Genomic DNA, 13752 nt, shown 5'->3' with positions numbered 1-13752 from the left:
CCATGAAAGTGCAAATATTTGAGATATTTTGGCTATAATGAAATATTTGAAAAATTTTGACAGAGTTTCCCCTTATAAGTGGACAAAACTCCCTGTCAACATTCTCAATTTCAAGAAAATTATCCACATGTCAATATTTCAACATATAATTCCAACATTTCTAAACCACAATGAACTGAAAACATGCACTTCACGACACAATCAAGGCATAAGGTAATCAAAACACAAAATACCCTCCCCCACATTTAAAATTCTCAATGTCCTCATTGAGAAAGAAGGAAAAAGAAACTAGTACTCCCCTATAAAAAAGTGGTGATGCAATTTGAAACCACTAACATCACGAACAACTCAATTCTGTTCAAACTGAAAAAAGGGATAAGGTGAAACATAAGTAGCGTAAGATTAACAAAAGAGATGAAAACTTCGAGTTTTAAACATAAGAAAAGCAAGAAAAACAAAAGACTTGAAAGCTGTTATGTTCACAACAAAAGAAACATCATGAGAGGGATCTTCATCAAGGCGGTGTAGAATCAGGATCAATGCTCTCAACAGCACCTTGCGGCCCCTGGAATGTACCAATGTGACCCTCCTCAGTGGTAGGAATCGGAGAAGGGGAACGGCAAATGTGGAAATGGTCTTCCAATGCCCAAAGGCACCGATCATGTCTCTCCAACCGCTGTGTGAGGACTCGCTCCTGTTGGTCAATTCGCTCCATAACTCTGGTCTCCATACAGCAGATGGCATTGAGAACCTCTTGCCACTGAGACCTAGAGGGAGGGGGTGGAATGGGAGTAAGTGGAGTCAGCTGTGCCTCCATTTCTTGAGCTTTCGATTGTGGTGTAGGATGAGGGGGAGGTTGAGCGAAGAAGCTTCACCAGTGTCGCGAACCAAAGGAGCGCCAAAGTCCGTTGGAATACCCAAGGACTTGAGTAACGAAACATTGACTTCATCGGCAGCCTTAGTGACAATGGCTCGCTCGGCTCCAAGAGGAACCTCGAGCTTCTCAAAAAGAAGGGACAGAAGACGAGGAAATCCAAAATAGGTTTCGCCGGCCCTCATGTGAGCTGTGGTACGCATATAGCTAATAATGATGCTGCCAAGAGGAATTCCTGTCAACTGCCTACCTATTCCATTCATCATCTTATCCAAAAAGTATAAGTCGTTATTTCGGACTTCCTTTTTACCACTCCTCTTAGGTACCACATTAAAGGTAAAGAGATAGAAAATAGGGTGGTACCTAAGCTTAAATGAATCGGCATAAACGAGGAGCTTCTTCGAACTTTCTCGTTCACGGTATTGACCCTTAAGACGTGATACGGCTTCCCTCACTTGCCATGGATCACGTGCCTTAAATTTCTTGGTCCATTTAACATCCGCTCCCTCGTCCTTGAGTTTGACAAATCGAGCGATTGTCTCCCGGGTGATGGCCACTCTCTTTCCCCGAACCCAAGAGACAATGAGATTCCCACTGTGGATCTGCTTGTCCTCCACATTAGCATAAAATTCTCGAACCAAATTGGGGTAGTAATGCCGAGACAACTTCAGAATATTGGCCCATCCGAGTTGACCAAAGGCTGTGGACACCTTGTAATGATCGTCCACCTCAGGTGTCAATTGCTTCTCAATTATGATCTCCTTGTCCAATCTGGTTTTATACCACTTTTGGTTTTCGAGCGAAATGAATCGCGTGGTATCATAGTCCAAAGGTGGCTCCTCATGGCTAGTAGATGCTTTTTTTCGTCGTGAGCGAGGCGGTGACTCGGATAAGGGAGATTCTTCGACGGGGGAAAGGGACTCCTCAGGTACCGAAGGAGTACGTTCTTCACTTGAAGAAGATGAAGGAGTGCGAACACGAGCCCGTCTTGTGTAAACCATGGTGCCTATTTCAAAAACAAGATCAAATGGACATTAGAAGAATTCTAAATCCCTTGAAAATACACATCGAACAATGTTAAAAAGGGATTTGAGAAAATTTCGGCAGAGTTTCCCCTTGAAAAAGGATAAAACTCCCTGCCAACAATCACAATTACAAGCAAATAATCTTCTTAACACTTTCTCAAATCCACTTTTAAGATTTAAAATGTTTATTTGCAATAAGGATATCACTACACACATGATAAATCCAAATGCTTGAGATTTAAAGTCATTTGCAAGAATAGAATCACATCTCAAAGTAAAATGGACTATCAAAGACAATGTGCTACAAATTTAAACCTTAACATCATTTTAAAGCAACATCACCATATGCATTACTAAAAACATCCTTAATTTAAATAATTCTCAATGTCTAGCAAAATTTTCAATGAAATAGATAATACTCCATTTTACTAAATACACATTATCACCAAATTACTTACAACTGAGCTCCATTTCTTCCAAATAAGTGCAATTATTTCAAAAAAAAATTGCAAGCAAAAGGTTCAATGTGCTTAAATTTAGTAATTGAGAAAAAAATATTCAAAAATATCACTATAGTAGCAACTCCCTCAATTCTAAGCACACAAATAGTTCTAATGACATATATTAACACAATTTAGTACAATCATACAAAGATATCTCAACATATATGCATTTACCTCAATATGCCAAAAATGAAAAAAATAATAATTGGGAATTGTAAAATATCTAATAGAGTTGAGAATTCTTACCTTAAATGTGTAGAGTGATGCTAAAGGAAGCTAATGCTGCAAAAATGAAGAAGAAAACAGTCCAAATGTGGCTCAAATTTGCAAGAATTCAGTTCGGCCCTTTTTCTATTTCAATGATCAAAATCCCCTAAATTGATGTTGTTGATGCGAAATTGTTGAGGGTTTATGATCACAAGAGGCTTGGGGATGTTTTTGAGGTGAAAGATTGGAAGATGAACGAATGATATGGAAGATTGATGAAAGGAGGGTAGGGTTTCGGTGAGGAAGAAGAGAAGAAATCTAAAAAATGGCAGAACCGAGGCTTCGGTTCTGCTATATCCGCGAATCGATCCGAGCTCGAATCTATTTGATCAGGGCTCGAATCTGATGGTCTCGAATCTACCTTGCCAGAAGAACAGACGAGCCCTTGGATCTGTTCGTTTCTGCATTAATTGCAGAAACTGCAATTTTTTTCAATTTCTACCCCTTTTTTTGGCAAATTTCAAATTACACTTATGATGAACTTTTTAGCACTTTCAACACCTCACGCAAGTGTAATATACTCTAAATACTAAATCCAACCTCTCAAAACACATCAAACATATCTAAATTGCAAATCGAGGGGTAAGGTTCGTTGATCATTTTGGCACTTTTACACTAAGAGGACTCCCTAAGGGGTAGAAAACTAAGAATCTGGTAAGAATCTGATGTGCAAACCGAATTCCATTTTACTATTGTTCCATCAAAACAGAATCTTTTTAAACACGTAAAACAGAATCTGGTAAGAAAACTTCTCTTTTTACTATTGTTCTTCAAGTGCACCTCCAAAATGGATGTTGAAATTCCAGCACCTCCAACAAATGAAATACATATAATTAGTCAATCAAATAACACCAAAATTTAAGAAACATAAAAACACACAACTACAATATTATTATTGGATTGCCTCCCAACAAATGTTTTGTTTAAAATCGTTAAACTGGACTCTCCTACAACTTCTTTAACTTTCCATTGTGTTTCCTAAGAAGTAAATCACTTCTTTAGGAACCCTTTCTCTGGCCAAATAGGGTTTCAATTTTTGACCATTCACTTTGAATGGGGCACCATTTTTTCCCTTTATTTCTACCGCTTTGTAAGGAAATGTGCGAACTACTTCAAATGGTTCGAACCATCGAGACTTAAGTTTACCAGGGAACAATTTAAGTCTTGAGTTAAACAATAACACCTTTTGCCCATCTTCAAAATACTTAGGAAGAATATGTTTATCATGCCAAAATTTCACTTCTTCTTTGTAAATCTTGGCATTCTCATATGAAGTTAACCACAATTCTTCCAATTCGTTTAACTCGAGTATTCTCTTTTCACCTGCAGATTTAAAATCAAAATTAATAGCCTTTATGTTTCATTTTTACAAGTAAATGACACGCTTTCCTATAAACAAGCTTATATGGAAACATTTCCAACGGCGTTTTAAATGCCATTCTATAAGCTCACAAAGCATCTTTGAACTTATTTTACCAATCCTTTCTCGATCAATTGACATTTTTCTAAGATGATTTTAATCTCCCGGTTGGCCAATTCTACTTGGCCATTGGCTTGAGTATGATAGGGAAGTAACTTTTTATGCCTACATCCATATTTAAACAACAAAGTGTCAATAGTTTTATTGCAAAAAAGCTTACCTTCATCGCTTATAATTTTCTTTGGGACTCCAAACCTACAAAATATGTTCCGTTTAAGAAATTTAAGTACAACCTTAACATCATTAGTTTGTGAAGGAATGGCCTCCACCCATTTAGAGACATAATCGACTGCTAAAAGAATGTACTTATTATTAAATGAGTTAGAAAATGGCCCCATAAAATCAATGCCCCAAATATCAAATAGCTCAATTTTCAAATATATAGTTAGAGGCATTTCATTCTTTCTTGAGATATTACCGGTTCTTTGGCATTGATCACGACTTTTAACCCAATTTCTAGCATCTCGGTACATATTAGGCCAATAAAATCCTGATTGCCATATCTTTGCTACAGTTTTAATTGTACTAAAATGACCTCCCGTTTCAAGGGTATGACAATGCATTAAAATACTGTGTACCTCTTCTTCCGAAACACATTTTCTAATTATTCTATCTCCACAATATTTATAAAAGAGCGGTTCTTCCCAAAAATAATGTTTAGCATTATTTAAGAATTTTTTTTCTTTGGTGGGAATTCAAATCACTTGGTATCACTCCACTAACTATAAAATTAACTAAATCAGCATACCATAATGACTTTTGAATTGCTATTAAAAACTCATCTGAAAATTCTTCTTTAATAGATGAATGGTCTCCTTGAGGCATGTTTTCCAGTCTAAAAAGATGATTAGCGACTAAGTTCTTGGATCCTTTTTTATCTTTGATCTCCAAATCAAATTCCTGCAATAATAAAATCCATCAAATTGGTACAGGTTTTGCATCTTTCTTATTTAAGAGATATTTGAGTGTTGCATGGTCGGTATAAATAATGACTTTAGATCCTACTAAATACGATCTAAACTTATCGAATGCAAATATCGCTGCTAGCAACTCCTTCTCTGTTGTTGCATAATTGACTTGAGTTTCATTTAGCATTTTACTTGCATAATAAATGACGTGAAGTCGCTTATCATGCTTTTGCCCAAGAACAGTTCCAACCGCAAAATCACTCGCATCACACATCAATTCGAATGGCAAGCTCTAATCCGGTGATACTATTATTGGTGCGGAGACAAGTTCCTTCTTCAACCTATTAAAAGCAAATAAACACTCATCATTAAAGTGAAAAGGAACATTTTTTGCAAGTAATTCACATGAAGATTTAGCAATTTGGAGAAATCCTTAATAAACCGCCGATAAAATCCCACGTGTCCAAGAAACCTTCAAATACTTTTCACATTGGTAGGTGGAGGCATTCTCTCAATAACCTCTATCTTGGCTTGATCTACCTCAATATCTTGTGAAGAAATTTTGTGCCATAGAACAATACCCTCACAAGCCATGAAGTGACATTTTTTTCAATTGAGTACAAGGTTTGTTTCTTCACATCTCAGCAAAATTAGATCTAAATTGTTAAGACAATAATCATATGTAGATCCAAATACAAAAAAGTCATCTATGAAGATTTTCATGATTTTCTCATTAAAATCAGAGAAAATTGTCATCATGCAATGTTGGAAAGTGGCCAGTGCATTGCATAGTCCAAAAGGCATTTTTCGAAATGCAAAAGTGCTGTAAGGACAAGTGAATGTGATTTTCTCTTAATCTTCCGGTGCAATGACTATTTGATTGTATGTTGAAAAATCATCCAAGAAACAATAAAATTCATATCCAACCAATCTTTCTGCTATTTGATCAAGAAAAAGAAGAGGGAAATGATCCTTCTAGTGGTTGCATTCAGTTTTTTATAATCAATACAGACTCGCTACCCAACCACAACTCTAAAGGGAATCATTTCATCATTTTTACCACGTACTATGGTTATTCCCCTTTCTTTGGCACTACATGAATAGGAGAAATCCAAACACTATCAGAAATTGAAAAGATTATACCTGCATCCAGCCATTTAAGGATTTGTACTCTTACCACTTCTTTCATGTTTGGATTTAACTTTCTTTGAGTTTTAACCACCAGTTTAGAATTTTCTTCTAACAAAATCCGGTGCATACAAATAGTTGGACTAATTCTCTTGATATCAGAAATCGGCCATCCTATAGCCTTTAAATGTTTTCTCAAAACACGTAAGAGCTTTCCTAGTTATTCCTCATCTAGTGCAGTATTGACAATCACCGGCATTGTCTTCTTTTCTCCAGAAAATGCATATTTGAGGTATCTAGGAAGTGGTTTAGGCTCAACCTGTGGAGCTTGCTCACACGATGGTGGAGGTAGCCTTTTGCTCAACCCTAACTCTTCCTACGCATTGCTCCTTTTGTAAGGAACCTGTGCCTGCAAAAGTTCAATCATTTCTTCAACTTGTTCCTCTTGTAAACCTACACTATTAAGACAAAATTCAAGAGAATCATCATCAAGATTAACTGAACTCATCTTTAATGTCAGTTCATTACATATGTCAACAGAATAAACATAGTCGGTAAAAGAGGGATACTTCTCCACTTTACTCAAATCAAACTCCACTTCCTCTTCAGCAATTTAAAACTTGAACTTACCACGTTTAACATCTATTATAATACCTGCAGTGGTCAGAAATGGTCTGCCAGGAATAATAGGTATATTAACATCTTCTTCCATATCTAAAACAATAAAATCAACAGGAATAATGAATTTCTACACTTTAATAAGCACATTCTCTAATATGTCCATTGGATATCTAATAGATCTGTCAGCCAATTGCAAGGAAATATTAGTACGTTTTAACTCTTTCAACCCCAATTACCTAATCACAGTTAAAGGGATCAATGAAATACTCGCACCAAGGTCACATAGTGCTTTAGAGAATTCTACATTACCAATAGTGCAAAGAACTGTGAAACTCCCTAGATCTTTCAACTTTGGTGGCAATTTATTTTGTATGATGACACTACATTCCTCCGTTAATGCAATAGTCTCGCTATTTTCCAATCTCCTTTTCTTAGTCATTATCTTTTTGAGAAATTTTGTGTACGAAGGAATCTGCAAAATAGCATCAACAAAAGGAATGTTAATATGTAATTGTTTGAAAATGTTGACAAACTTCTCAAATTTTTTGTCATTTCTCGAAAGTTTCAATCTTTGTGGAAATGGCACCAGTGGAGGAATTGGTGTTGTCTCTTCAATTTGTGGGTCATACTCTTCCACCTTGTCTTCCTCTTTAATTTTCTTGCTATCCTCTCCTAACTCACTCGACTGTTTGTTTTCTCTTATTTCATATTCTTTCTCACTTTCAATTACAGGCGGCTCACCTACTTCCTTACCACTACGGAGGGTTATGGTCTTCACATGCTCAATTGGATTCACCTCAGTCTTGTTAGGTAAATCTCCTTGGTTGCGATTGTTAACTGCATTTTCTATTTGCCCTAATTGGATCTCAACATTCCTGTACATATTGGTGAGTTGGTCCATCCTTCTTTCAATTCTTTCAAATCGTTGAGTAGTGGCACTGGCTAACTTTTCAATTTTATCATTTGATACATTTTCCAGCTTCTCAATTGCCAATTCTCAAATTGGTTTGGACTCCGGAAGTGGTTGTTTTGGTTGAAAATTCGATGGATTAACTGGTTTTTGTTGGTTCCCTTGATCCTTTCATCCGAAATTCGGGTGATTACGCCATCCTGAATTGTCGGTATTGGAGTATGGATTATTTTGGGGTGGACGGTAGTAATTGTTGAAATATTGAACTTGTTTGTTGCTAGAACACATAGAATCATCATGATCTCCGCCGCAAGTAGTACAACATGTAACCATTACTCCTTGATTAGAGTTAGAACTAACATGCCTATTAAGTATCTTAACCACATTATCTATTTTTGCACTTAACATATTCAAGGTATCTACCTCAAGCATACCTGCGGTTCTCCTTGTATTACCTCGTTCGTTGGCCCATTGATAGTTATTAGCAGCCATTTCTTCAATCAATTGTTAAGCTTCCTCGGCTGACTTTCCCAACAATGCTCCTCCCGCTGCCACACCTATATGCGTCTTTGTTAGATAGGTGAGAACATTGTAAAATATTTGGACTATTAGCCAATCTGATAAACTATGATGAGGATATCTTCGTTGCAATTCCTGATAGCGCTCTCAAGTTTCGTACAATATCTCTCATTCTTGTTGAGAAAAACTAGCTATATCTATTCTAAACTTAACAATTTTTCCATGTGGAAAGAATTTATTAAGAAAAGTCTTAACTAATTCATCCTAAGTAGTAAAAGTTTTTGGAGGATAAAATTGTAACTAAACCTTAGCCTTGTCCCTTAGCGAAAATGGAAATAATCGAAGTTTAATTGCATCATCACTAATACCATTAAAGTTAATTGGATCACAAATTTCAAGAAATGTTGACAAATGAGAATTTGGATCTTCGGTAGCATTACCTCCATATTGAGATTGTTGAACCATTTAAATTAGTGATGGTTTAATCTCAAAATTATTAACATTTACTGTTGCCCTTGCAATACTAGTTTGAGATCCTTGTGTCCCCGGTAAAGCAAAATCTCGTAGAACTCGTCTATTTGATTCGTTTTCCGCCATTTCTTCTTCAAACGGTAGCTCTATCAGAATTTTCTCTATCGGCTGCCAAACCTCTTGTTCTTCTTGATGCGGTATATACCTCATTTGTCTCCGTAGTGTCCTCTCAATTTTTGGATCGAAAGGTGCAACTTCTCGATATGTTCGGTGCATACACTACAAATAGAAATAAGAGAAATTATGCAGTTTTAATTGTCAAAAACTAAATTAATGCAAAATCAACTATAAACAACTTAAATGAAAACAATAGAAATATCTAAATTAATAGAGATGATTAGGCCCTAATATTGCCGTTTTTCGATAACAGCGCCAAAAATTTGACGAAATTTTTATATCAATGCAAGTTTATTTTCGAATTTTACCCGTTGAACTGCAAGTATACAGGTCATTTAGTAGTTTTGGACAAATATCAGGTCGATCCCACAAGAAACAAGTTAAACAAGTACTAGTCTCTTATTTTCTCTGTTATTTAGATTTAAATTGAATCTGAACAAGAAGATTATAATGCTACTATCTACAAATCTAGTTTAATAAATGCTAAATACAAATGGAGAAATTTCACTCAAGATTGAATCTAGGGATGTAGATTTCACTTATGGCATAAACAACACAAATGAATAGATTTACCTTTTGTTATTATTCTTGTTTAACCAGGGATTCATTCCAATATTACCAAATCCCATTCTCATGATAAAATGGTTTAGAACAGTCCAGTTTTCCCTATTTTCATGGTGAAATACTAGTTCTACTCTGTTTTCCTTCATGGAAAGCTAGATAATCTACTTAAGTGTACCTCTATTTTCATGAACATACAACTCAACCTCTACTCATGATTTTCCATTGTTACTACCAATTCTCATTGACTAATAACAACTATAAACATGCTATTGGTGATCAAACAACAACAAGTAATTACTACTGCACAAATAGACAAGTTAATACAAGATACAACAAGTGTAAATCACATTCCATTCATATTACTCAGCCATAAGTTTCATCTACTCCCTAGATAAAGAAATTTAGCTACTCATGAATGATATATCAATCAAACTCACAAGTTTATTAATGTAAAACATCATTAAGTACAAGTAAAAGAAAGATAAAGAAAATCTTAGCAAATTAATGGTGAAACTCTCCAAATTCTGCTGTGTCTTGTACAAGATGATTACAAGTGAAATTTCCAAGTGCTTACTCTAGAACTTCTAGTTAGAGAGAAAATTGTTTTCAAGAAGAAAAACTAACTACGTATGGTCTGGCTTCTCCTTGTTTTACTGCATAAAAGGTGGTGGAAAGCACCTTTTTCTCCTTCATGATTCCAACAACTAAGATTTTGTTAAAGAAAGTCAAAAGACATATTGTTTTGACTTGTCAATACTCATTTTGTCTTCCCTTTTATTGCAGAAGCATGTGCCACCGAATTCTCTCACCCAAGATAGCTGGAAAATTGTGTGAAATGTGAGAAAAATGACTGTGCCACTTGCGGAAGAGAGAGGCAGATCTGAGCCATGGATCCGAGGAGTGCAAATTGATCCAAGCTCGGATCATGGCCGATCTGAGGCCTTTTTCATGTGGATCCGAGCTCGGATCGACTGACCTCGGATCCATTGCTCTAGAAGTATAGACGAAGGTTCGGATCTCTCCTTGTTGCACACAGATCCGAGCTCGGATCCGTGTGATCGATTTCCAGATTTTTTATTCCTTCCATTTTTCTTCATTTTGCTCCTAGTTTCTTTTGTATTCTATCCTCCAAATGATCCTTTGTTTTTTCTTTATCTTGTACATGAAGTTCATCTATCAATATCCCTCAAAATATCACAGATTAAAGCATTAATCCACTTATTTAACAAGTTTTGATTACTCAAACAACACTTAAGCAATTTGCACCAAATAGAGTTCAAATATGGATTTAATCTTCTTAAAACATAACAAAAGTTCATGCCAAACTTGTACAAAATGTACACTAAATATTCACTTATCACTCCATCTGGAAGGCGCATGTCAAATTTACTTGTTACTGAACTTTACTCCCAAATTCCTACTCCTTGAGTATTACTTCTTTTTTTTTTTGTGCTTCATTTGCCCTTCTAAGTTGAGAGAAGCTATAACCTTGTTAATTTACTCTATTGACAAATTATCACTTCTCACTATTCAAACTCATTAATGGTCAAGTCTTTGACAATTTCTGCAATAAAAATCAGGATTCCACTCAAACCTGTAGATTACTAATTTGCAAGTTTCTTATTTTGACTGTTTAAGAGAAACTGAAAATTACAATAATATCATACTGCTACAACATATGAATTGTTGAAAGAAAGCCTAGATGGATATCGATTTTCTCCATTGGCTGTTCATTTATTTACATGTCCAATTTTGGTTCAGTAACTAAATAATTAAGCATTGTTTATTTATGTCCTTGTTTCTTTTATGTTTATTTAAAATATTCGTGTATTTTGGAGGTAAAGTTTATGTCCCCTCCTTTTTAGTTTTTCAAATTATTAATAAAATTAAAAAAAATTTCAAGCAAAGGCAGGCGCATTCTTTTGTTGTGGTTAAGAGTAGGATGGATCAAAAAATTTGAAAAGCATATTTTTGCTCATAATATTCCAAACTACCCTAGAGGAGTTGGAATTTGGATTTCACTTCCAGTGTCCAATTAAATTGGCCGATGCAAAACAAATACCAGAAACTTTTTTCATAGTTTTAAGTATTAATCAAGTTTGTTATTGCGACTCGTAGCTCTGCTATAATAAAACTGTTTGAAACATTTCTTCCAGGGTCCAATTTGTGAATAACTCATAGCTATATCTAGCAATTGGGCGGGTTGGGCTAGTTGATATTAGGTTTTTATTTAAATGAGTTACACCCAACCCGTCGAACTTTAGATTGGGTTAATTTTGGATTGGGTCATATTGGGTTATCTCAAACCCATGACCCAAATATGACCCAATATAGTAAATAATAAATTTTGATACATAAACTCTCTCAAATATATTTTCAAATACAAAAAAAAAATTTCACACACATAAACACAATTTCACATAAATAAACATATTTTCACACACTAAAACACTCACAAATACAAACACACACTCACTTCTTAAGTTATTTTGAAATACGTTATTTTTACACATACAAACATACTAAAATACACATTAATATACTTTCACAAATACACACACATATTAAATGTTTACACTATTTGGATGAACTCATTATTTTTTTATACAAGTAAGAATTTTCAAACTAGGTATAACTTTGGTCCAAACTAAGAGACCGAAGCAACAATTTTGGTCCAAGTTGAACATAGCATGAAAAATGGCATACCAATATACAATTTTCTAAGTCTTGTTACTTTATTTAGCATTAGTTATTCCAGACATAATTCTAGTTTCATAAAAGTTCCAATCACGCTTAAAGGTGCATGTATCTTTAAACAATGGAGAAATTAGGAACATCTAAACAATGCACACTTTAAGGTGCGTGTATCTCACCTTGGGCTGCCATTGGATTTGTGTTGTGTAGCAATTGGACACGTTATGATCTCATGTTCCCAGTGCTCACAACTCACAAACACCAACATTTAATAGTCATTAGGTTGCATCCCATCGAGCTGTTACAAGAATTTAGCCACATGAGATTCCTGCTTGCTAAAAGCCGAAATGTGGATATGATCTTGTTTGCATGGTCAAGATTTAGGCAAGTTATGCACTGCGATTACACCTGATTATACGATCTGTGGGGCCCCACATATTGGGAAAGTCGTTGACTTAATAGATCGACTCCTATAGGGGTGATCGTACATTTTGTGTTTAATTTGTTTATTTGTTTTTTTAATTTAAGTTGGGTAATGGGTACCCAACACAAATACCCAAATCGACAAAAATATATATGAATTTTTATTATCCAATCCAAAATTGACCCAATACCCAACTTACCCAACTCAACCTCTCAAATTAGTGGATGGGTTGGGTGGATTGTTGGATTTTGGGCATAATTATCAGGTCTACTCATAGCCAATTTCTATAATCAGTATCTTGTAGGAGAGTGCTGGTTTTTCCCTAACTAAGCATCCTCAACTCGGTTAAATTAAATGGCTAAAAGATAATGTTAGTATGGTATGATTGATGACTTAAAAAAAGGTGGAATGACATTCGTGTTATAAAAGACATATGCAATTCAACATCTAATTTACCATCTGGATTTTACAATTCGCAATCTAAGCTCATTGTTTACCACCAGTTACTCCCTAAGTTAAAACTTAGATTGGATTACAATCTTAATTTATGCTCCTACCATAATGGAATAGATTTTATAACTAATAGTTCTAGATAACTTATTAGATTAAATTATTTTCCTAAATTTAAGATAAGTGTGTTAAAAAAAATCATAGGCATGTGAGTTAATTTTTTTAATCCTATTTTTTTTCTTAAAAAAGATAACATAAAACTGGCTAATTGTCTAATCAGAGCCAAATGCGGGATCCAGGTGTATAGATGTATGAAACCATCCTAAAATCCTTTGTGAGTTTCTAGTAATGTCACATTGTTAGGTATGCAAGTATTTTTCGGACATTAAAGGGTGTTAGTTGAATATCCTACTCACATTGAATATCCCACTCACATTGTTAGGTATGCAAGTATTTTTCGGGATGTTAGTTGAATATCCTACTTACATTGAATATCCCACTCACATTGTTAATTAGGGGTGAGCAAATTCGGTACATATCGAATTCATAACCGAATTCAAATTCAATTTGAGAATTTGAAATCGGGTATTTGGTAATTTGGTACAAATTCGATACGTGCCGAATTCACCGAATTCTAATATGGTATGAAATAGGTAATGAGATTATGAATTTGGTAATAACCAATTTCTTATTCAAATTCGGTAAAATGAAATGGGGTACTGCATTGCCACATTCGA

The 13752-nt window shown here is 35.0% G+C and overlaps 1 protein-coding gene, 1 non-coding gene and 1 pseudogene across 2 annotated transcripts; 1 reads left to right on the top strand and 2 right to left on the bottom strand.

Annotated features, from left to right (window-relative positions):
- LOC140016893 (uncharacterized) overlaps positions 1 to 13752 on the bottom strand; it is a 174315-nt pseudogene that overhangs the window by 87871 nt on the left and 72692 nt on the right.
- Positions 377 to 3700, bottom strand: LOC140021465 (uncharacterized). Its single transcript, XM_072072309.1, has 2 exons — positions 2649 to 3700; positions 377 to 1880 (listed from the first exon to the last, which is right to left on the bottom strand). The coding sequence occupies exon 2, from the start codon at positions 1873 to 1875 to the stop codon at positions 802 to 804; it is 1074 nt and encodes a 357-aa protein (XP_071928410.1). The 5' UTR covers positions 1876 to 1880; positions 2649 to 3700; the 3' UTR covers positions 377 to 801.
- Positions 8339 to 8445, top strand: LOC113719670 (small nucleolar RNA R71). Its single transcript, XR_003454968.1, has one exon. It is a non-coding gene; the product is annotated as a small nucleolar RNA R71 (small nucleolar RNA).

Source organism: Coffea arabica, chromosome 1e (genome assembly GCF_036785885.1).
Source record: "Coffea arabica cultivar ET-39 chromosome 1e, Coffea Arabica ET-39 HiFi, whole genome shotgun sequence".
In the NCBI taxonomy this organism is placed as follows: Eukaryota; Viridiplantae; Streptophyta; class Magnoliopsida; order Gentianales; family Rubiaceae; genus Coffea; species Coffea arabica.
Note: the sequence above shows the minus strand (reverse complement) of the source record. Positions and strands in the feature narration are given on the sequence as shown.

Excerpts from the sequence above, each read along its gene's own strand:
- LOC140021465 (XM_072072309.1), bottom strand. The coding sequence starts at position 1,875 with ATGGTTTACACAAGACGGGCTCGTGTTCGCACTCCTTCATCTTCTTCA.